Source organism: Hoplias malabaricus, chromosome 9, assembly GCF_029633855.1.
Source record: "Hoplias malabaricus isolate fHopMal1 chromosome 9, fHopMal1.hap1, whole genome shotgun sequence".
Taxonomy (NCBI): domain Eukaryota; kingdom Metazoa; phylum Chordata; class Actinopteri; order Characiformes; family Erythrinidae; genus Hoplias; species Hoplias malabaricus.
This window is the reverse complement of record NC_089808.1, coordinates 39,796,921-39,822,548: the sequence shown is the minus strand read 5'-3', so window position 1 is coordinate 39,822,548 and position 25,628 is coordinate 39,796,921. Positions and strand designations below refer to the sequence as shown.

The 25,628-nt window shown below is 40.5% G+C and overlaps 1 protein-coding gene across 4 annotated transcripts in view; it reads left to right on the top strand.

Annotated features, from left to right (window-relative positions):
* astn1 (astrotactin 1) overlaps positions 1-25,628 on the top strand; it is a 411,265-nt gene that overhangs the window by 178,141 nt on the left and 207,496 nt on the right. For all 4 annotated transcript variants that reach the window (XM_066680749.1, XM_066680748.1, XM_066680747.1 and 1 more), the window contains one exon: positions 9,260-9,397. In XM_066680749.1, coding sequence (XP_066536846.1) covers positions 9,260-9,397 — 138 coding nt within the window. The remainder of the gene's footprint in view (positions 1-9,259; positions 9,398-25,628) is intronic.

Here is a 25,628-nt window from a genome sequence, read left to right as displayed (position 1 = left end):
CGGGGGTGCCCTGTGTTCCTGTCCCCATGTTTTGTTCAGTAATCCATTTACAAACACTTTAAGTCATTTTTTTTTTTCCTTCAAAACTCCAGCGGAAACTGTTCGCAAGCGGCAGGCTTCGGAATATAAATGTGTTTCAGGGTTTGACTTTGTTCCTGGGCTTTGCCTCAACACAAATCACATTCAGCTCCAGTGTTTTTTTTTTTTAAGTTCCTCTCAGTCAACCTCCAGCGTCGCCTCGCAGTGAACATGTGACTGGCTCTGGATTTTCATTTCTGGACAATTTAGTTTTTGGGGGAAGAACATGGAACATCTACAGGGTTGTCATTGGTGGGTTAGTGATGGACAGGTTTTTATCTTTCTATAGATTTGTGTGAGAATGCATAATTAATTAATAATAGTGATTTAAAAATACACCCTTCACCTGTTAGTTTTACTGGGTCCCCCGCTAACAAGATTAAACACCACAAACACACACACACCACACACACATACACACACACACAATAAGAAAACTAAACAGCACACACACACACATGCGTGCGCACACACACACACAAAGAAAACTAAACAGCACACACACACACGCAAACACACACTAATAACACTAAATACTACACACACACACACACACTAACAAGATTAAACACCACAAACACACACACACCACACACACATACACACACACACAATAAGAAAACTAAACAGCACACACACACACATGCGTGCGCGCACACACACACAAAGAAAACTAAACAGCACACACACACACGCAAACACACACTAATAACACTAAATACTACACACACACACCCCGCTAACAAGATTAAACACCACAAACACACACACACACAAAGAAACCTAAACAGCGTGCACACACATACACACACACATTAACATGACTAATCACCACACACACACCCCGCTAACAAGATTTAACACCACAAACACACTCACACACACACACACTAACAAGACTAAACACCACAAACACACACACACACCACACACATACACACACACACAATAAGAAAACTAAACAGCACACACACATATGCACACACACACACACACTAACAAGACTAAACACCACAAACACACACACACACACACACTAACAAGACTAAACACCACAGACACACACACACACACTAACAAGACTAAACACCACACACACACACACACACACACACTAACAAGACTAAACACCACAAACACACACACACCACACACATACACACACACACACAATAAGAAAACTAAACAGCACACACACACACACACAAAGAAAACTAAACAGCACACACACACACACGCAATAAGAAAACTAAACAGCACACACACACATGCGTGCGCACACACACACACAAACAAAACTAAACAGCACACACACACACACACAATAAGAAAACTAAACAGCACACACACACACACAAACATACACTAAGAACACTAAATACTACACACACACACCCCGCTAACAAGATTAAACACCACAAACGCACACACACACAAAAAGAAAACTAAACAGCGTGCACACACATTAACATGATTAATCACCACACACACACAGCCCGCTAACAAGATAAAACACCACAAACAGACTCACACACACACACTAACAAGACTAAACACCACAGACACACACACACACACACACACTAACAAGACTAAACACCACAAACACACACACACACCACACACATACACACACACACAATAAGAAAACTAAACAGCACACACACACGCAATAAGAAAACTAAACAGCGCACACACACACACGCGCGCACACACACACAAAGAAAACTAAACAGCACACACAAACACACACTAAGAACACTAAACACTACACACACACACACCCCTAACAAAATTAAACACCACAAACACACACACACACACACACACAAACAAAGAAAACTAAACAGCGTGCACACACATACACACACACATTAACATGACTAAACATCACACACACACACAGCCCGCTAACAAGATTAAACACCACAAACACACTCTCTCACACACACACACACACACACTAACAAGACTAAACACCACAGACACACACACACACACCCCAAAAAAGGCCAGTTTTGTAAGGCCAGATATTTTAGCAGCTGTGAGAGTGCTGCCTGCATTTTAATGTTTCTTTTTAGTGTTCACACTGAATAAGCTGGTAAACATCAGCTGGAGGAGGAGGAGGAGGAGGTTGTTATTGACACTTAAAGCAATTTGGAACAGTGCCACCTTCACTTTTACTGAAACTGCTGCAGATTCTGAGGAGCCATTTGGCTTTTTACTCTAACAGAGAATGGGAATAACTAGATACATTTACACAAGCACACACACTTTAACTTAACTACAATGTTGATTTGCAATTCCCGTTTCCTCCCAGTTTAAAGTAACTGTTGGTGGAGAATGAGACAAACCGGACACAGTCGATCTTTTCATTCTCAGTTTTATTTCTAAACCGACACTGAGCTCAGCACCACCCTTTGCCCTTTTCATTATGCTAACGTCGTATTTCATTACATGCAAATGGAATGCAATTTGGACGAAGATTTGCAACAAAAGTACATGAGAATATGTCATTAACCACTTAATTAGCCATTACCTCTCCCCAGTGTAATGCTTGATTAATATCAGAAAACTAATGTGCTGTATATTGATGGTAATTAGTGTGGGATAGCAGGCGTTATATTTTCATATGTAGATCTGTACAGATCGGTTCCTGGTTTAGTTTCAGGGCTGAGACTGATCAAAAACTGGGACAGAATCACTTTAACATGGGTGAATACAAAAGAGGTCTGTTCTAAGGACTGTATTACAACAATGAAGTGTGGGTTATCGATTTCCAATTACTGATGGCCACCTCTTGATCTGTGTAGAGAAAATATTTAAAAAATAATAATAATTATTATAAAAAAGTGTATCTCTCTGTGGACTTTCAATTTAATCATTTGAACAGAAAAGTTGTCCTTGAAAATAATGATGAATGAACCAATAGAAACGCCCCAGAATCACTTGGAACCTTAAAACCTTTTTACCTTGACCTCCATTGCAAGTTAAGAAGGTTTTTTTTTTCCCTTCTCTTGTAAAGTTACTATTTTGGAGATACATGTTTTTAATTGGACAGTGACGATATGCTATTGACTGTAGTCCTGACGTGAAGACACTAAACCCAGAGGTCCAACCCCAGCCCGTTATTGGTCCTCCAGCAAACCTCACTCTTGGGTTCATGCATTCCTGCACTTTCTAGCATTCCCCAAACACAGATTCCTCCATTAGACTGTGCGCATGATTCATGCCTCCAGATAATACATTCCCACTGCTCCAGAGTCGTGGGGTGAGCCCCTAGATTTGGAGGGGTGTGTCTATTCTCTCTCTCTCTTTAGGAGATGTAACTTGACTTAGAGATTTTTAAGATTTTACTGTAAATAAAGTAGGAGAGTTAAATAGTGTCGGATCATTAGCGTCTCACAGTGAGAGGGGGTTGTTTCTGGGACTGAAACAAGGCTTGGTCTAATTGCATAATGTTGCAATTTTGAATTCAGGTCACACTTTAGATTTATTCCAAGACCTGTAGAGTCATCATATCTTAAAACTGTGATATTCATCATGGTCCTCGCAACCTCCCTGAGTCAAGCCTGCTTCCCTAACCTTTAGGCCACATATGCCCCCATGAAAGGGTTTGAGGTCCAGGTAGGGACACAGGTTCATGTGGGATCATGATTCTGATTGGTGCAAATCTTAACTCAAGGGGGCACCCAAGATAGTGTCATAGTCTTTGATCAGTATGATGAAGAATGGCCTGTATCCACCAATAACTCCTGACAGGTTCTTGGTCCGTAGTAAAAACAAAAGTTGACAGCTCATTGAAATGCAAGAGAGTTTTATTTTTCTAAAGAAACACCGATATTGTTTTGTACTTCAGTAAGCACCGGATGTGTTCTCAGGAGCGCAGCGGATCCTTCAGCCCATCAATTCTTAATGATTCTCTTATTGGAAAAACAATGCAGATTCTTCACATATGGACAGAGCCTCTTCAGCGAGAGAGGGTTTCGGCAGAGTGGGGTTTATTGCTCGGTAGTGGAAAATAACACTCAAGATGTGATGGGCGACACACTGCTCTGCATTTGATACCTCAGATCCAGCTCTCTCAGACTGTGCGGAGATCTGAAACTCAGAGAACGTGACTCCACTTGTGAGGGAGAACCTGGTGGAACAGGGTTACCAGGCCTGTAAGGGTGGGAACAATCCTCAAACCTTGAGGAACCAGAATGCAGAATCTCAAGAGAGAGCTCCACAGTGATGGTGTGCTAGGCTTTGCTCAGGATCATGGAACGTTGGATGGAGCTACACTGGATCAACAGGGTGTTGAAACATTGCTGCAATGATTTGATGCCTTTCAGCAGTGATAACATTAGTGTCGCCAGGTGCCCAGACTCATTCCAAAGTCATTAGTTGTCTTTGAGCATGTTTATTTGCTTTTAAGACTGCATTGTTCTGCTCCATGAAACAGTGGGGGGCTAAACACCCTTCTAGAACCTGCACTTGGCTTGATCATGCTGACCGTAGACTACTCAAGAGAGATTAGAGATTATCACAGTTGCATATGCACAATCGAACACCTGCGTGAATTGAATTACAGAAAATATATATATAAATAAAAAGCCAGGCTTCTGAGCAGTGCAGTGCAGCCGATTGCGAGAGCTACAACTGCTTTGACCTAAGTTTGAATCCCAATGAATCCAGACTCATCCGAGGGAGCACAATTGGCCGCATCTGTCGGAGCAGGATTATTGTACTCTGCACATTCTCGTCAATATAAAACAGTCATTTCCAGTCATGGGCATGTGCCAACTCATTACACTGGACCGGGCAGTTAGCTCCTTCCACTAAGCCATGTCCAGCTTCTTTACAACACTGCTGAGAAGTCAATAGGAAAAAAAATGGATCTGTGGTGCTTTCACATTTTGAAAAAATGTAGCGCTGTAGACTTTGGGCAAATTCAGTCACGGAGGTAAAAGTCAGTGGGGTGAAATTCTTAGAGTTAATCTGCTTAATAGAGCATAAAAGGCCATCTGCATTGCTCCTTCCCTGTCATTTAGGGGCAACAATGTAAGCCTGTGCAGAAAGACCCAGCAGATTTGGTTCACAATATTCACAACACCCTAGAAGTTACCCTAGAAACTTGCTTCCAGTTTGCTGTAATCACGGAGTCTGTTAAACTATTTGCTAGAGTTTCTCCACTGATCAGAATCGGACTCGAGTTCTGTTGACTGCACAGACGTGGAGTAAGCTCCTCTTGGATTAAGGCAAAGAAAATCAGCACTCAACTTTATTATTATTATTATTAATGAAACATGGTCAGTGAGCTACAATATTTCCAATTCTGATCCAGTTACTATAACACCTTTCACAACTGGTGTCGTAAAGCAGCTTCGTGGAAATGATGGTCTTCGCGCGTCTGGATTAGAGCATTCCCTAATCCAGAACAGAAGATGGTAGACATTGTATATCCCACATTTCGGGTGAAGACATGTCACACTGTGTTTGTTTTGTCTCTGGAACCCTGATGATACACTGCTGCTGTTCTGCTTTTAGCTGTAAATTTTGAAAAAATGAAACAACGGATTTTACTGGTCACTACAGGGTCCCTCTTTCGGCTGCCTGCATCATGGCATCACTGGTTCCGGACAGGTTTGGTTGTCTTATTGGAAAAAAAAAATACCTGACAGGGACCCAAACCCAGAAGGAAAAACATTTAAAGATCCATTCCAAAGAACTATGACCCATTAGAACCACGGGAAGGAACCAATGGCTCTTTTCCATGTGGAATTAGTTCTTTTCCTGTTTGAGCACCTACTTCTCAATGGTTTGGTGATCAGTTCCACCAAAATAAACAGGTTCTGGAACCCAAAACTTCATCCCCAGCTGAAACCAAAGTAGAGGTTCTTCAGCAGACGTTAAAATAAAACATAAACTCCAAATAAAAAGACAAAATAGAGAGTTATGGCACAGTGGAGACGGACAGGGTCATCTACCAGCATTTTATGTTGTCCTTGATGGCATGCTGGGTAATAGAGCAGTGGACCAGATGACTGGGGTGTTGAATTCAACCACAGCTACGCTGGAACCAAGCACCCCTCCAGTTCCTCTGTTGATGGCTCCCATCAAAGCTCTCCCAGTAGCATCACAGCTCTAAAAATATTCAACATAATCAGTATAATATTTAGAGTTTGGTAGAAAAGTGCTCTGCATAGGACCAAGACCCAAAAGAAACACTCTTAGGAACCAAGGCTAAAAAGGAAAACCACTGCCGGAAATTGAGTAAGAAACATTGAGGGCAACCAAGATGACTCCACCCCTCAGATATTTGTGGTCTTATTCCTAAAGACTGAAACTCCATTGTGCTGTGTTGTTATGATAATTTGAGCTGATATCAGACAATGTCCAATTAATATTTAATCACTACTTTCAAAAGCCTCTGTGCACAACATGTTTGTAGATGGTTTACATCGTCCCTCCAAGAGATTTCATATGATTTTCAGTGATTAGGATATTTGCTAAAAGCCCTGTTTTTCAGGTTTACTGAAACAGCAGGAGCTTGGGGGAACAGCTGGAGCTTGTGGACATTCGTAACTCTGAAGTTGTAGATCCAGGAGGGGTTGCAGATGTTTAGTTTGAGTGTTCCTTTGTGGATAAACATTTATTCACTCTGGATGTTCGTGGAGCCAAGGGGATTTCTCAAGGTTGAATAAAGTTGCTCTGCTTCAGTAACTCTGGTTTGGGCCTGAACTTGGACTGTTTTCAGTTTATGATTGTTTAAGAAGCTCTTTTTTTTGTTGTCTTGGGATAAAGGTGCTACAAAATATTGTTTGAGTGACACCACTGAAGAACAACTTTTGTTTCCAGAAACATCCATTAATAATAAATAAATAAATAAATAAATAAATGGGTAATTAGGTAAATAAATTGGTGAATTAAAGGGGACATTTTCGATTGTGGGGATACTGTTCTCTGGTTTGTTTACATTCAGAAGCTCCATGTCATTTAACGTGGAGTGTTATGTCAGAGGGGATAAAAAGACTGTTGTTTGAATGTCACTAAAGTGTAACTTGTCTGAATGTTTTTATTTACTTATTGAATTATCACAGAAACTCATTTGGAACTCGAGTTGTTTAGTTTTGTAGCACTGTCAGTAATGCAGTAAGCTACCTCCTGAGTTTGGTCAAGAGATCAAAAACATGCCTGAAACACTTGCTTATTCAGAATCATTTCTGAAATGAAAGCTATTCATCAAAATGTGTCCTCTTTGCTGCAGTAACAGCACTGTGATTGGACAGACCCAGATAAGGGGGTGGGGCAATTCTAAATCCCTTCACTTGACGTAAGAAGAGCAGCAGAATGCATCATTTATGAAATTATTTTAGACTGCAGCACACAGAAAATTGACTGGGTAGTCTTGTTTCACAGTGTGTGGGTTGGTGGGCTCCAGGTTCACATAGGAGAGTGACCAGTAACCAATGACCCATAAACTTTCATTACATTACAATACAGTGTTTGGGACATCTGCCTGCAGTAGATCCAATAACTCACAGTTGGACTCTGACTTCAGATCTAATGATTCATGACTTGATTCTGACTTGTGACTCTATTCCGAGTTTTGCTCTTATGACTCATTATTCAAGTTATACTTTTGATTGATTGGTTTGTGACTCGATTCAGTCACTTCTGATTTTATGACTCATGTCTTGACTCAGTGATCAGGTCTTATGGCTTAGACATCTGATCTTATGATTTATGCCTCAGCTCAAACTACTGACTTTGACTCAACTAAAACTTTTGTTTATGTGACTCAACTCAGACTTGTGATCCTATGACTTGTGCCTCGCCTCAGATCTCATGACTCATGATTCAACTTGGGTTTTAGATTTGTATGGCTTGAGTTCATGACTTCTGATCTTAGGACCCGTGACTCACTATGATTTTAAATCTCAAGACGTGTAATTTGACATGTACTTAAAGTCTTAAAAATCATGATTTAAATGTGACGTCTGCCCTTATGTTTCCTTATCCGACTCATGTTTCCGCTCTTATGAATAATGGACTTGAGACTTCATGACATGTGACTCTGATTTGAGATCTTATGACTAAACTCTGACTTGTGATTCACTCTGTGAAAAGATAAAAGCAAAAACTAAAACTAAATTCTCAACAAGATTCGACTTGGACTGGATTCTCATTGACTTGCCACATCTCTGACTCAGGAGATGATTGAGACTGAAGCCAAACAAACATGTCTAAGAGAAAGTATGTTTTTAAAGGTTGCCTGTAAACAAACAAACAAACAAAATATAATATTAAGAGCACGGTCTCTTGGGACATGTTTGAGAAGATGGAGATTTATTTGATCTTGCCTCAGATCATTTCTGCATTCGCAAGGCATCAGAACCAGTGTGACCGTCACTGCAGGGACGTAATTAATCAACTCATCACAACATCTGACATGGTCTAAGTTAAGTTATTCTCCCTATGGGCTGGTATGGATTTCCCTGAACTGAAGCTGAAGAGATGATGGTTCAGTCTGGGTATCGATCTGTTTAGACGTCTTTCGTCCTTTCTTTGTTCAGAAGTGGATCAAGACTGACCTGCTCAGTGTCTCTCAAAGTTATACCCTAATATATGTTGACTGTTTTGGTGGTCTACCACGTTTTACATGGTTGTTGAGTATCCTTTCATCTGTGTTTCTTTTTTAAATGGTCTTTTATGGAATTCTTGAATAGAACTTTCCAAAGGAAACCTCTGGAGCAGCATGGTGTCAACACGCTGAGGTTCTAGCATGGGTTAGAGACATATAATCCTCTCATGGCTGACTGCCATCAAATCTTGGCCACGATGTTCCACTACATATAGTGTAAAGCCTTTCCAGAAGAATGAAAGCATTCTAATAGCTGTTTTGTGGTGGTCTCTTACTTTGCCCAGTACTGTTTGCCCATGTAGACATGCCTAAAACAATTGTACCCAAACTACACAGTGCCATGCAAATCCCAAATAAATCCCAAAGTGTGTGTGTGTGTGTGTCTGTGTGTGCTCTTGTCATTTGTTGGTACACAGGGGAGAAAAATAACCGGATGCAAATGGGGCTCCCATTCTGTCATTTCCCTGCCATTCTGTCTACGTCTGACAGTGAGGCATCAGACAGTGTCCCACAAAGCCCTTTCTCTGTCATACACACGTCTCTCTGTTCCAGGTTCACGTACACCCTGGGAGAAGGCATGTGGCTGCCTCTGAGTAAAAGCTTTGTCATCCCCCCGGCAGAACTGGCCATCAACCCCTCGGCCAAGTGCAAGACGGACATGACGGTCATGGAGGACGCTGTGGACGTCAGGTGAGACACAACCCTTTCTTCTTCGGCACTGCAGATACAGAAACAGAAGATAGACGCACATTACTGAAATGGAACTGTTCCACTTCTAATACAGGAGATGAAACGGTTATTGACTTCAGGGTAATTCATGGTAAAAGTTTGATTACCATGGTTTGAGAACCTCACATACAGTCTTCCGACCATGACCACACCTCTGCAGCACGTAATGTGGGCTTGTTTGGTGTCTTCCGCCCAATCTTACCTCCCTGTCCTGATTTCACTCCTCAAAACCAAGGAAGGTGAGACTGGACACCACACAGGAGCTCTTGAAGACTCTGTGAAAATTAAGCTAACTTAAGTTTAGGGGAAAAAGCACCCAAGTATAATTACAATTTAAGCACAATTTTTTGGAACAGAGTGCTGAGTCATTTGAGGTGGAGCGGAGTGGTTTTTTTTTTTCCCCTCACAAGACATCTTGATTGTCATTGAGAATGAAACAAAATGACTAACCCAGCACATTTAAATGGCAGGTGTTTAAAAGGGCATCAACATCAGTGACGTTAGCCCCTAGTTGTGAGGAAAATGATTAAATAATGGTCTGTTGCGTTCAGCCACTCCTTAGTTCCTCGTTAAAAGTTTGATAATCAAACTCATTTACTTTTGGGCTCTGGGAGCTATTCTAAATAAAACTTTTGTCTCTTTAGCAAATGCATTTCCAAAAAAACAACAACAACATTTATGTTTGTGAAGTTATGATTACTTTTTACTTATATACATGGCTTCGCTATCTTAACATCACATGATGATTTTTACTATTTCACGTAAGGCACAAAAAAAGACAATCTGTGCAGATTCCATCGTTTATTTAGGTGAATTTTTGTAAAATCTTTATTTAAACGAGTACATAGTACGTGACTCATTTTGTGTTGTTCAATATAAAACTTGTGAATTGTACCAGAACATTATTTTTTATTTTTCAGCACATTTTAACAATAAAACATTAATACTGATGGCTGTGATAATTGTAGCCACTACAATCCTGATATTAAATTCAATTTAATTTATCAATTTAATTATAATTATCTACACATCACCATGTTCATCACATCCAACCATAGCTATGTTCTGTCGTAGCTGGTGTGTGATGAGGGGGCTGGCACAGACAGGCCATTGGCACATCGTTCAGGTGGACGTTGGTCATTGTTGGAGGTTGAGGTGACTCCCTCATGTCCAAGAGAATATAAAGGGGGTCTAGAAATGCACAGTGGAAGCAACACTAATACATTAGCTTTTACAGTAATTAATCTAACGCTCTGTTCTTGTTGAAAACATTCAGCCCATTATAGACTATGGGCTGTGTGTCAGGTCACTGAGGTTTTCTCCCTAAGAGGAACCGAGGCCGTCAAGGTTATTAAAAATCAATTACTCAAAGAAACACCCTCAGCTTGAATTGATTTTTTTCAATCTTCAGGCTCCGCTGCATTAGACAAATTCTGCCGTTGCTCTCCTCCCATGGACTGTGTCATGAAAATGAGGCCTTTCTTTGGTGAAATGAATAATTAGTTAAAAAGTATAACAAGCGGTGAGCGTGTTTTTTGTGTCTGATACTTTTGAAGCGCAGTTATTACTGCCTTGTCAGCACTGCTGTCGACTCGCATTCAAATTTGTGCTCGGACCAATTACGTTGAAATGTCACCACTTTCCCTTTTCTCCGTTTTGAATCTGTCTTTGGTGAAACTCACTGAAACTCAATTTATTCCAGAGGCTGGATCTCATTAGAATGGCCGCTCTTGTTTGCTTCAGAACTTTTGTAAGATAAGACATGTGTGCAGTGGAAAATGACCCAAATTAATATCACTGAATTAACAAAAAAGCATTCAGCTGCTCGTGAGCCAATGGTTGTCAGCCAATGGGCTGCTATTGCACAAAGAAAAGAGAAATGGGATTTTGACCAAAGGGTCATTGGCTGGAGAGAAGAAATAAGACGGAGCTAAACCAAAGCTTCTGTTTGTTATTCGCTTCTTATTGTTGCACACTTAGGTTTGAGATGTGTGTGGCTCATTATTATTTAAAGGAACAGGTGCTGAATGTGGGCGTTCTGAACAGGGCTGTTTACACAGGGGGGGAAATGGTGCTGTGGGGCAGGTTGCCAATGTTTCATTAAGAAACAGAACTGTGTTTCACTAGTGAAGAGGTTTGAAAATATGTCCTCTTTGATCACTCTTTCATTGAAGAAGTTCTTGAAAAAGATGTCATACTGTGTTTGGTGTATTGGTGTATTGTTATATTGTCACGCTCCAATTGAAAACATGTTTCTCCATTGTTGTGGATGTTTGGTTTACTACATCATTGGAATACTTCATGATGAATGGACCAATAAAAATGCTCCAAAATTGCTTGGAATAAAATGTTTTTACATTGACATTCTATTGAAAGTTAAGAAGGTTTTTCTCTTCTTCGCCTGTACAGTTACTATTTTAGGAGATACATGTTTTTTAACTGGACCGAGACGATATTTCTGTTTGTAAAGACCAGCACTAAAAGTCAGCACCGACAAACCAGAGTGAGAAAGATCTACACATTAATATTAATGAATGACAAAATGTATTAATATTGCCCTCCAGTTGTACAGAGAATTAATGCAGTTGGAGGAAGTTATGAGCCGTTCTGACTGAAATTCTTATAGAAAAAAAGGCCTGATTTTCAATTATAGATAGGGGACTGGCTGTAAAGAAACAATGAAGTCGGAAATGACCTCTCTAATGGTCGCTGTTCGCCATAGAAAACACATATCTCACTCTAATAGTCATTACAATGGGAAATGGCCAGTGTGATGGAGAACAGATGTTTTATTGTGGAAACCGACTCCTAGATGTTCTGGCATGCTTGGTATTGCTTCAGTTCATCAATTCGTTAATCGGTCCATCCATCAATCCATCAATCAATCAATCAATCAATGTCAATCAAATTGCACAGGCGTGAAGAATAAAACCACAAAAATGCAACGAATAGGAGGGGTATATATACGTGGTTAGCATTCACATAGATTCAAACACCAAAAGACCTATAGACATGTACGTGATTATAAGAACAAATAAGACCATATAGAACAATATTAAGAATAATAAAAAGATACTAAAATAATCGCTTTGGGTAAAATGAGTGTCCACGTTTCTGTAATACACACACACACACAGTGGCAGCCAGCCTCCGTAGCCCCCCGGGGAGTTTTTGAGGTTTAGGTGCATTGCTCCCCATGCCCTCGTTTTTCGTAAATGTCCTGGGGATCGAACCATTGACTTTCTGGTCCCTTCTCTAACCTTAAATCCATAGCTTTAATCAAACAACTAACTATTCACCCCATTAATAAATTAATTAATACATAATTGCATTAAATATATGAACAGACACATGAATGAATAAATAAATATATAATTGTGGTGAGAACAAAATATTTAGTTTTTTATATAAGAATAGAAACTGAGAAGTATTATTTACAGCCCATAATCCGCAGGGGGTCTTTTATTTTGAAGTTTGTTTATGTTTGTGTTAATATATGTGTTTGTGGGGAGGTCATAGATCTGTAAAATCTGTGAATCACATTTCTGCTGGATTTCTGAGCGCCCCCTCCCTGCAGAGCGTCAGACCCCCACAGATAGACGGCTGGAGTTTTCTGATGCTATTTGCCCTGGGCCAGGCTCTGTAGGGAGTGGTGGGCTATGCCCCTGGACTCAGCGGTGTGCGTGTGAGTGTGAATTGTCTGGACTCCTGCCGAGCTGAGAGCAGAGGAATGTCTCGCAATAATTCACAGATTCTCCTGTGTCTCACCGAGGACTCCACAGCGCAGAGGATGATGGCCACTGTGGATTTCTGTGTGTATCATGGATGTTGTCCTGTTGATGCCCGTTGTCTTCTCACAGGAAAAGGACTCTGTGGGAACCATCAAAGAGTGCACCTTAAAGTAGAGAAAGTGAAATGACGTCACTGTGTAATGCAGCCTCCATTTTGAGGACTTAGTCATTACTTAAACATACAAATTCTGTCATTTTGAAATGCCTCAGTGAGAAAGTGTGAGGAACCCTGACCCATTTTTCCACATCACACTTGTAAACAGAGTCTTATTCCACCCAGAATGCATCCCAAATTGCACAGTTCTCCCTACATAGTGCACTTCACAGATTATAAATCTAAGGCTCATACACTTTGATGGGGAAATGTGAAACTAAATGGGTCAAATATAAGCGCTTTTATTATCTGACAGACAATGTAATGCATGAGTGGAGAAGTTTTTATTTTATGACACATGCTGTGCACTATATAGGGTAGAGAGAGACATTTGAGATTCAGCCTTGGTTTCACCATAACATCAACCAGAAAAATCATCAGGGAGAACACACCACACTCCTCACAGACAGTCACCCGGAGGAAACCCATGCAGACACGGGAAGAACACACCAACTCCTCACAGACTGTCACCCAGAGGAAACCCACGCAGACACAGGGAGAACACACCACACTTCTCACAAACAGTCACCCGGAGCGGGAATCGAACCCACAACCTCCAGGTCCCTGGAGCTGTGTGACTGTGACACTAACCTGCTGCACCACCATGCCGCCCTAAATCAAAACAGAAAAAAGTTATTAAGGCAGACAATCGTGATAATCATCCACCAACAATCTGTTCTCAGGCCACATCCATACAGATCCATTTATTTTTTGTGTGTGTGTGAAACACTCTAACGCTCTTCAAGGTGGAGATTTGTGAAAATGCTGTTGGCACTATTCTCATGTGGACAAAAGAAAAATTATATTTTTGGAAACATGTGCGTCAGAGCCTGTCTCTGGCTGAAATGCAAATACCCCCTCACTCCCTCTATAGTGAAGGACATGAGTCAATATACTACACTGTACACACACAGACAGCACTACAATTCAGATTCCCACATATGAATAAATATAAATGAGGCTGTATTAGAAATGTATAGTGCACAATTTTGAATTACATTCAGTAATTTCATGACTAGTGTAGTGCGTAGTATAAGGACTATAGAGTGATTTTGGTTAAACATTAATAAGGTTACGCCACAAATAACAAATAAAAGTGCAAAATATTTAGGAAAAATGAAAGAAATTAAGTAATTGTTAAACATTTAAAATATATTAAAATAATAAATCACACACTCACCCAGTCACTCACGCACTCACACCTGTGGACAGTTTCACACACTCACCCAGTCACTCACACCTGTGGACAGTTTCACACACTCACCCAGTCACTCACACCTGTGGACAGTTTCACACACTCACCCAGTCACTCACACACTCACACCTGTGAACAGTTTCACACACTCACCCAGTCACTCACACACTCACACCTGTGAACAGTTTCACACACTCACCCAGTCACTCACACACTCACACCTGTGAACAGTTTCACACACTCACCCAGTCACTCACACACTCACACCTGTGAACAGTTTCACACACTCACCCAGTCACTCACACACACCTGTAGACAGTGTCACACACTCACCCAGTCACTCACACACACCTGTAGACAGTGTCACACACTCACCCAGTCACTCACACACACCTGTGGACAGTTTCACACACTCACCCAGTCACTCACACACTCACCCAGTCACTCACACCTGTGGACAGTTTCACACACTCACCCAGTCACTCACACACACACACCTGTAGACAGTGTCACACACTCACCCAGTCACTCACACACTCACACCTGTGGACAGTTTCACACACTCACCCAGTCACACTCACCTGTGGACAGTTTCACACTCTCACCCAGTCACTCACACTTGTAGACAGTTTCACACACTCACCCAGTCACTCACACACTCACACCTGTGGACAGTTTCACACACTCAACCAGTCATTCACACACACACACCTGTAGACAGTGTCACACACTCACCCAGTCACTCACACACTCACACCTGTAGACAGTGTCACACACTCACACCTGTGGACAGTTTCACACACTCACCCAGTCACTCACACACTCACACCTGTGGACAATTTCACACACTCACCCAGTCACTCACACACTCACCCAGTCACTCACACACACCTGTAGACAGTATCACACACTCACCCAGTCACTCACACAATGCCTATGCTCTGTTCAATAAACTGTTAATTCTGCATCTAAACTTTTGGCCGCAGGACATCTCCCCACATTTGTGTCACAATGAATGAGTGTGTGGGAAATGTTAATGTCTGACAGCATTCATTAGTGTTACATCAGTGGAGCTCTGAGATTGGACACGTCTCTTATCTGATCTGATTAACCGGATCAGAAATGCTGTCTTAACTGCCTCTCCATCAGCCAATTCATCTAGTTTTCACACTGGACTGAATACAGCCCGTCACTCATGCTAACATACAGTGGCAGTGTGTGGTCTGAATGTGCTGCTTCTTTATTATACCGTGCAGATAAGCTTTAGTGTGACATCTGTGATAAGCTCCACACTGCAAAAATAATGCCTTATCAAATTAAATCATCTTAAATCTAGTCCGTGTAACTCATATCTCTCTTCCTGAGAGTGTTGTACATATGTTCAGAATGAATAAACTTTTTTAAAACATATTTTGATGGGCGTTTTTAGGTCATCAGAGTGTTATTGTTTTTCATTTTCTGATCATTTAACCCTAGAAGCCCCACAGCAGTGTTCTCCCCCTGTGTAAACAGCACCTGTTCCTTTAAATGATAATGAGCCGCTCGCTGTTCACCCCGACCCCGAGCGCACAGCAGTGAGGAGCGAGGAGCAAGGAGCAGAAGCTCTGGTTTTTAGCCGTCTTTGCGCTCTCACTGTGCTGTGATTGGACAGACTCAGAAAAGGGGGCGGGGCGATTATAAAGTCCCTGCACTTGGCGTCAGAATCAGAACAGCTTGTTTATCTAATGATTTTAGACTTAGGCAGCCCACAGAAAACTGACTGTGGGGTCTTGTTTCCTAGTGTGTGGGTTGGTGGGCTGCAGAGTTCTGCAGTTAGTGCCTTTTAAGCATCATGTCTTGAACAAATAATGCTCTGACAGTGGAATTAGACACTTTCACTGCACAAAATCACTTACAACAATCAGAAATATGCAGACATTTTATAATTACTTAATACTCTTCCAACAATTATCTAATGAGAAATATTAGACGCATGGATTAGACTAAACATGAGTCCACTTAGCCCATTTTCACCAGCGGATAATGTTCCTGAGAGAACAGCTGCAGCTAACACTGCACTGTTGATTATTTTATAAATAAAACATTATAGGTTTAATGGCCTCGTCTGTAACTCGTGTGTCCGCTGTGTCCATTTCCATTTGTCTTTGCATATTTTTACATAACTACAACAACAACACCGTCTTACAGCCACGTTCAGTGATGTATCGTCCAATTCTTTTTCTTGGAAACTGACATAAAACGCCTCGGGCGATTGTTCCACACGTTGAAATAAAGGCTTCATTTGAATATATATATTTTTTTCTAATGTGTTCATTAGAGGAAAATGATGACACAGTTGTCAGTTTCTAAGAGCGTTGATAATAAGATGTTTTAGTAGTTTAGTTTCCATATAATAAAGAAACATACTTTATTGTGGACAGTCTTTAAATCTCAAGCTTAAAGTGAATGTACACTGATGTTTTAAACTCTTATGGTTTGAGAAGAGTCAGAACTGTTCACGGCGGTGGTGAATGGAGCCAGATCTCTGACGGCTCTAAAAGCTTCCTCAGAGAAGTCATTGCGCTGCATGTTTCCCAAGATGTTGGTTTGCATTAGTTTTCAAATGAGAACGTGAAATGTGTTTTTTAAAAGGCCACTCACAGCGGAAAGGTCTGTGGTGGGCATTGTGTTGTGGCAGTCACACTAGACTTCGGTCAGTGAAACCCCATTCATTTTAATGGAACTCACAGTCATGAGCAATTTCTCCCTGCAGACAAATTCATTTCCGAGCACTACTGCTTTGGCCACGGCGACCTGAAGGGGCGGAGCTTTGTAAAACAGTACCTTTGATCCAAAACGGAGGAAATGCTAACTGTAGGCTTGTGCGAGCACAATCACCATGTTTCAAGTGGATATTGTAATGGCACATAAATGTGAAGCAGCCTGGTACACAGTCAGTAAGGAGTGGGACTACACTGTACCTGTGATTTATTATTATTGTTTATTTTATCCCTTTAACTGCTAATGGTATGGAGCTTTAGCTAGTTTGTTAGCAAATCTTAGTTGGAGCTACCGTCCTTCCCCTTCCGTAGCCCTCCTTCTCCTCTGAAGCAGAACTAATGCAGTGGAATTCATCTAAAGTGTTTCCTCATACTCACTGCAATACGTTGGTCAAAGCTACGATGCAAAATACTTGAGAACGTCCATATTTTCCCAGTGTGTGCATGGGTTTCCTCCAGGGTCTCCGGTTTCATCCCACAGTGAACTAATATTAAAGTACTACAGTAGGTACTACAGTAGTACACCCTCAGAATAACGCACATGCTAACTGAACACAACTGAACCTGGGAGCACAGCTTTAAAACATACAGGCAACCTGTGAGCTTCAGTCACATGAAAAGGCTCAGTGAGGTGAGGACATGGCTAGAAATCACAAGGAGACAGAACCAGAGAATAAGCATGTGGCTACACGAGATGACAGAGCACTCGACAGAGACAGAGTGAGACTAAACACTGGAAACACATGACAGGGACAGAACCAAGCACAAGATGTGGACCAGGCATGACATTTACATTACAAACACAACTCAGCTCCCCTTCTTAAAGTTCACTGGTGATTGTGTACCATGAATAAAAAAAGGCCATAATCATGTTTCTAACACGGAGACGCCCGGTTCCATTCACTGCCATTGTTAAGATATTGGAGTCTGTGGGTTTCTCTGTTTGTCTAGAACAGAGCATTTCATACTAGAACACTCTCAAAGCCTTTCTCAAAGTATTTATGAAAGTGTGTTATTTATACAGTTAATTATCTATGAAGTGCAGCGTGAGGGTCTCTGTTTTCCTTGATGTTTGCTCTTACATGGGAGTGGCAAAGTACAAGGTGAGCCAGATGTCTCAGGACACCCTTTTATTTCAGAAAGGAAAGGGAAAATACAATCTGAATACCCCAACGAGTAATTGGTGGGGGTGGGGACTGTCTTTTAGGTTGTGTCCGGAACATGGCCGCCATCTTGAAAGCTGCCGTATTGGATCAAAGGCAAGTTCTTCCAATGGGAAGGTGGTAATGCAGCATACCAAAGCATATCAAATGCCGCAGTCAGATTTAAAATATCGCTTGTGGTTCAAAAGTTATCAACCCAGAAAATTCAAAACTTTAGTTGTTTGATACAGGCTCGACCAGATCCTAAAAGCTCAGCTCAATCTTCGGTGGGATGGGATGGGAACAGAGTTTCCAGTACCACAGATCATTTAGGGACTGGTGGAGCCTGTACAGAGCCTGCAAAAAGCATGTAAGGAGCCTCTAATGAACAACACATCCATTTTGAATTGAACAAAAACATCAGTTTTGAATTTTCTGGGTTGATAACATATGAACTTATGAAGAGATGTTGTAAATCTCATTACGACAGTCGATTTTTTAGACAATTCTGGTCTTCTTCGATATGCTACATGACCACCTTCCCATTGGAAAAACTTGCTCTTGATTCAATATTGCAGCTTTCAAGATGGCGGCCATGTTCCAGACACAGCCCCTCCCCCATCACTCGCTGTGGGTATTCAGATATGTCATATTCTCTTTTGTTTCTGAAATAAAGTGTATCTTAAGATCTTGACTCACCCTGTATAAAAGTACAGCAGTGCCTGTGATACATGCAGCCAGGCCACTAGGTGTCAGTGGGCTGTTATGATTGTGGAAACTCTCCGAACGCTCTTTCACTGAGTTAAACAGTGCAGTGAGAAAGTGATTAGCTGAGACTGTTAATGGCCAAGGATCCTAATGAACACACAGTTTGACACAGTGCCAGAGCTCCAACTTTGCCATTACTTTGGTGATCTTCATTATAAAGGCCATTATTGAAGGTTAGCTGTAATTACTGAGCACCTGTTGAAAGGTACGAGCTGCAGAAGGCTGGGTTCTCATCAGAAAAGCCTCGGCTTTGTGTTGGGAACTGTTAATTAAAGCTTCCTCTGGCTTTCAGTCCCGAGCCCCGACCAAAGAGATGTTTTGTTCACGGGAGCAGATTTGTCTCAATTTGTTCAAAGTGCCCTCATTACTGAGGAGCGAGGGTCATTATATATTCTGCCCTATTAAGATAACATCCCTCTCTCCTAACCACATCACTATCTGGCCTTTAAAAGGTCTGGGCTCTCTGTAGAGATCCTGCATTCCCATTTAACCAAAGATGGAGGAGGTAGAGCCACAAGTGCATGAACTATAATGTCCTTCATTAAGTGAAGGCCACGCTATGGACTCCATTAATTATTCTCCAGCAAAAAGTCAAGCAAATTTACAGCCGCAGAGCTGTCACTTAATTTTTAAAAATACTGTATTCGTTAGGATCATTAGCGATAATCAACCTCACTAATGGCCTACTCACTGTATTCATATTATGGATACGACCCTCTGTCCAGCTTAAACATTTATTTTCATATATAGACCACTGCTTTGCATCCATTCATAAAATCCATACAGTTACCATCATGACAAGGATAGAGAAATGTGATTAGTTGAAATTCCCTCTTTTAACGTTAAGTCCTCTACTGTCCTCTGCCCATGTGAAGGATTTCTCTGAGAGAGTCACTGCTGAGGAATGTTTCTGACATTTACAGTTAGTAGAGGATGACAAAAAAAAACACTTCCTTAGAAACACGTCCTTCAAAACACGTCCTTAAATACAACTCCTCAGAAACTCATCCTCAGAAACACATCTTTAGAAACACGTCCTTAGAAACATTCTTAAAAACAAGTCCTTAAAAACATGTCCTTCAATACAACTTTCTAAAACACATCCTTAGAAAGACGTCCTTCAAAACACGTCCTTAAATACAACTCCTCAGAAACTCATCCTCAGAAACACATCTTTAGAAACACGTCCTTAGAAACATTCTTAAAAACAAGTCCTTAAAAACATGTCCTTCAATACAACTTTCTAAAACACATCCTTAGAAAGACGTCCTTAAAACATGTCCTTAGAAACACGTCCTTAAATGCAACTCCTCAGAAACTCGTCCTCAGAAACACATCTTTAGATACACGTCCTTAGAAACATGTCCTTAAATACAACTCCTCAGAAACACATCTTTAGAAACACATCCTTAAAAACACATCCTTAAAAACACATCCTTAAATACAACTCCTCAGAAACTCGTCCTCAGAAACACGTCCTTAGAAACACATCCTTATAAACACATCCTTAAAACATGTCCTTAGAAGCACATCCTTAAATACAACTCCTTAGAAACACATCCTTATAAACACATCCTTAAAACATGTCCTTAGAAGCACATCCTTAAATACAACTCCTTAGAAACACGTCCTTAGAAACACGTCCTTAGAAACACGTCCTTAGAAACATGTCCTTAGAAACACGTCCTTAGAAACACATCCTTATAAACACATCCTTAAAACATGTCCTTAGAAGCACATCCTTAAATACAACTCCTCAGAAACACGTCCTTAGAAACACGTCCTTAGAAACACATCCTTAAAACATGACCTTAAAACATGTCCTTAGAAACACATCCTTAAAACATGTCCTTATAAACACATCCTTATAAACACATCCTAAAAACACGTCCTTAAATAAAACTCCTCAGAAACACGTCCTTAAATACAACTCCTCAGAAACACGTCCTTAAAACCTGTCCTTAGAAACACATCCTTAAAACATGTCCTTAGAAACATGTCCTTATAAACACATCCTTAAAACCTGTCCTTAGGAACATGTCCTTAAATACAACTCCTCAGAAACACGTCCTTAGAAACACGTCCTTAGAAACACGTCCTCAGAAACACGTCCTTAGAAACACATCCTTAAATAATCCTTAGAAACACATCATTAAAACATGTCCTTATAAACACGTCCTTAAATACAACTCCTCAGAAACTCATCCTCAGAAACACGTCCTTAGAAACACATCCTTATAAACACATCCTTATAAACACATCCTTAAAACATGTCCTTAGAAGCACATGCTTAAAACATGTCCTTATAAACACGTCCTTAAATACAACTCCTCAGAAACTCATCCTCAGAAACATGTCCTTAGAAACACATCCTTATAAACACATCCTTATAAACACATCCTTAAAACACGTCCTTAGAAACACATGCTTAAAACATGTCCTTAGAAACACGTCCTTAGAAACACATGCTTAAAACATCCATCCATCCATTATCTGTAACGGCTTATCCAATTTAGGGTCGCGGGGGTCCAGAGCCTACCTGGAATCATTGGGCGCAAGGCGGGAATACACCCTGGAGGGGACGCCAGTCCTTCACAGGGCAACACAGACACACACACATTCAATCACACACTCATACCTATGGACACTTTCGAGTCGCCAATCCACCTGCAACGTGTGTTTTTGGACTGTGGGAGGAAACCGGAGCACCCGGAGGAAACCCACGCGGACACGGGGAGAACACACCAACTCCTCACAGACAGTCACCCGGAGCGGGAATCGAACCCACAACCTCCAGGCCCCTGGAGCTGTGCGACAGTGACACTACCTGCTGCGTCCTTAGAAGCACATCCTTAAATACAACTCCTCAGAAACACGTCCTTAAAACATGTCCTTAAAACATGTCCTTAGGAACATGTCCTTAAATACAACACCTCAGAAACACGTCCTTAGAAACACGTCCTTAGAAACACATCCTTAAAAAATGTCCTTATAAACACGTCCTTAAATACAACTCCTCAGAAACACGTCCTTAAAACATGTCCTTAGAAACATGTCCTTATAAACACATCCTTAAAACATGTCCTTAGAAACATGTCCTTAGAAACACATCCTTAAAACATGTCCTTAGGAACATGTCCTTAAATACAACTCCTCAGAAACACGTCCTTAGAAACACGTCCTTAGAAACATGTCCTTATAAACACGTCCTTAAATACAACTCCTCAGAAACACGTCCTTAAAACATGTCCTTAAAACACGTCCTTAAAACACGTCCTTATAAACACATCCTTAAAACATGTCCTTAGGAACATGTCCTTAAATAATCCTTATAATAATAATATAATTATAGAAACATGTCCTTAAATACAACTCCTCAGAAACACATCTTTAGAAACACATCCTTAAAAACACATCCTTAAATACAACTCCTCAGAAACTCGTCCTCAGAAACACGTCCTTAGAAACACATCCTTATAAACACATCCTTAAAGCATGTCCTTAGAAGCACATCCTTAAATACAACTCCTTAGAAACACGTCCTTAGAAACACGTCCTTAGAAACACATCCTAAAAACACGTCCTTAAATAAAACTCCTCAGAAACACGTCCTTAGAAACACGTCCTTAAATACAACTCCTCAGAAACACGTCCTTAAAACCTGTCCTTAGAAACACATCCTTAAAACATGTCCTTAGAAACATGTCCTTATAAACACATCCTTAAAACCTGTCCTTAGAAACACATCCTTAAAACATGTCCTTAGAAACAGATCCTTAAAACATGTCCTTAGAAACATGTCCTTATAAACACATCCTTAAAACATGTCCTTAAATACAACTCCTCAGAAACACATCCTTAAAACATGTCCTTAGAAACATGTCCTTATAAACACATCCTTAAAACATGTCCTTAAATAAAAACTCCTCAGAAACACGTCCTTAGAAACACATCCTTAAAACATGTCCTTAGAAACACATCCTTAAATACAACTCCTCAGAAACACGTCCTTAGAAACACGTCCTTAGAAACACATCCTTAAAACATGTCCTTAGAAACACATCCTTAAATACAACTCCTCAGAAACATGTCCTTAGAAACACATCCTTAAAACATGTCCTTAGAAACACGTCCTTAAATACAACTCCTCAGAAACACGTCCTTAGAAACACGTCCTTATAAACACATCCTTAAAACATGTCCTTAGAAACATGTCCTTAAATACAACTCTTCAGAAACACATCCTTAGAAACATGTCCTTAGAAACACATCCTTAAATACAACTCCTCAGAAACACGTCCTTAGAAACATGTCCTTAAAACATGTCTTTAGAAACACGTCCTTAAATACAACTCCTCAGAAACACATCCTTAAATAAAACTCCTTAGAAACACGTCCTTAGAAACATATCCTTAAAACACGTCCTTATAAACACATCCTTAAAACATGTCTTTAGAAACACATCCTTAAAACATGTCCTTATAAACATGTCCTTGAATACAACTCCTCAGAAACATGTCCTTAAAAACACGTCCTTAAAACATGTTCTTAGAAACACGTCCTTAAATACAACTCCTCAGACACACGTCCTTAGAAACACGTCCTTAAAACATGTCTTTAGAAACACGTCCTTAAATACAACTCCTCAAAAACACATCCTTAAATAAAACTCCTTAGAAATACGTCCTTAGAAACATGTCCTTAGAAACACATCCTTAAAACATGTCCTTAGAAACACGTCCTTAAATACAACTCCTCAGACACACGTCCTTAGAAACACGTCCTTAGAAACACGTCCTTAAATACAACTCCTCAGAAACACGTCCTCAGAAACACGTCCTTAGAAACATGTCCTTAGAAACACGTCCTTAGAAACATGTCCTTAGAAACATGTCCTTAAAACATGTTCTTAGAAACACGTCCTTAAATACAACTCCTCAGACACACGTCCTTAGAAACACGTCCTTAAAACATGTCTTTAGAAACACGTCCTTAAATACAACTCCTCAGAAACACGTCCTTAAATAAAACTCCTTAGAAATATGTCCTTAGAAACACGTCCTTAGAAACACACCCTTAAAACATGTCCTTAAAAAGACGTCCTTAAATACAACTCCTCAGAAACACGTCCTTAGAAACACGTCCTTAAAACATGTCCTTAGAAACACGTCTTTAAATACAACTCCTCAGAAACACGTCCTTAGAAACACGTCCTTAAAACATGTCCTTAGAAACACATCCTTAAATACAACTCCTCAGAAACACATCCTTAAATAAAACTCCTTAGAAACACGTCCTTAGAAACATGTCCTTAGAAACACATCCTTAAATACAACTCCTCAGACACACGTCCTTAAATACAACTCCTCAGAAACATGTCCTTATAAACACATCCTTAAAACATGTCCTTAGAAACACGTCCTTATAAACACATCCTTAGGAACATGTCCTTAAATACAACTCCTTAGAAACACGTCCTTAGAAACACATCCTTAAATACAACTCCTTAGAAAGACGTCCTTAGAAACTCCTATAAAACACGTCCTTAAAAACTTATCCTTAACCTCACTTTGTCTTCCCCATCAAGTCGACATTAAAAGAGTGATTTTCAGCAGTTTGTCAATGCATTTAACCATTTATTAACCAATTATCTACCAACAGATTGTCTTTTAGACATTAATGATCATGTGGTGCACCTTCACACACGACACGAGTAAAGTCACATTCTCACACCTCAGCTACTCTTTACTCTGACATGTTTCATGAGTATTCTGACACGTTCCTAATTTAAGAAACATTAGGTTATGGTTTCTATATGTTTGTTACTAATGATTATTAATTAATAACCATTTAATAACATTAAATTATTATTAATTAATATAATTTTGTTATTAAATTGTAAATGTTTAGTACACTTTAAAAGTGGTACCATTAAAATGGCTTTTGTTTGTTTTGCGATTGTGATATTGCTGAGAAATGTGTGTGTGTGTGGGTGGGTGTGTGTGTGTGTGTTTGTCTCTATTTGTTTTCTGGAGTCAGACACTGCTCTTTTTCTCCTGCCACCACCGATGTTCGAATTGACTTCCTTTAAAAAATATTTGGAGACAAATGCAGGTCAATTATGTCAAACTGCGTCTGAGCCAAATTGGTTTCGAAAATAAAGTGTGCACAGAAAAGAAAACAACATCAACAACAAAGGCCCTGAGCTACTCCGGAGCTATCTTCCAGCGCGTGAGGAGAGAGAGCCCTAAACTCCTTCTTCTTCCTCCAGGCCAGACCCACAGCAGCGTCCGCGTAAACTCATAAATCCCCCCCATTTATCACCAAGATCCCACTCGCGCAGCGCCGCTGTGATTTAGCAATCAGAAAACACATCGGCCAGT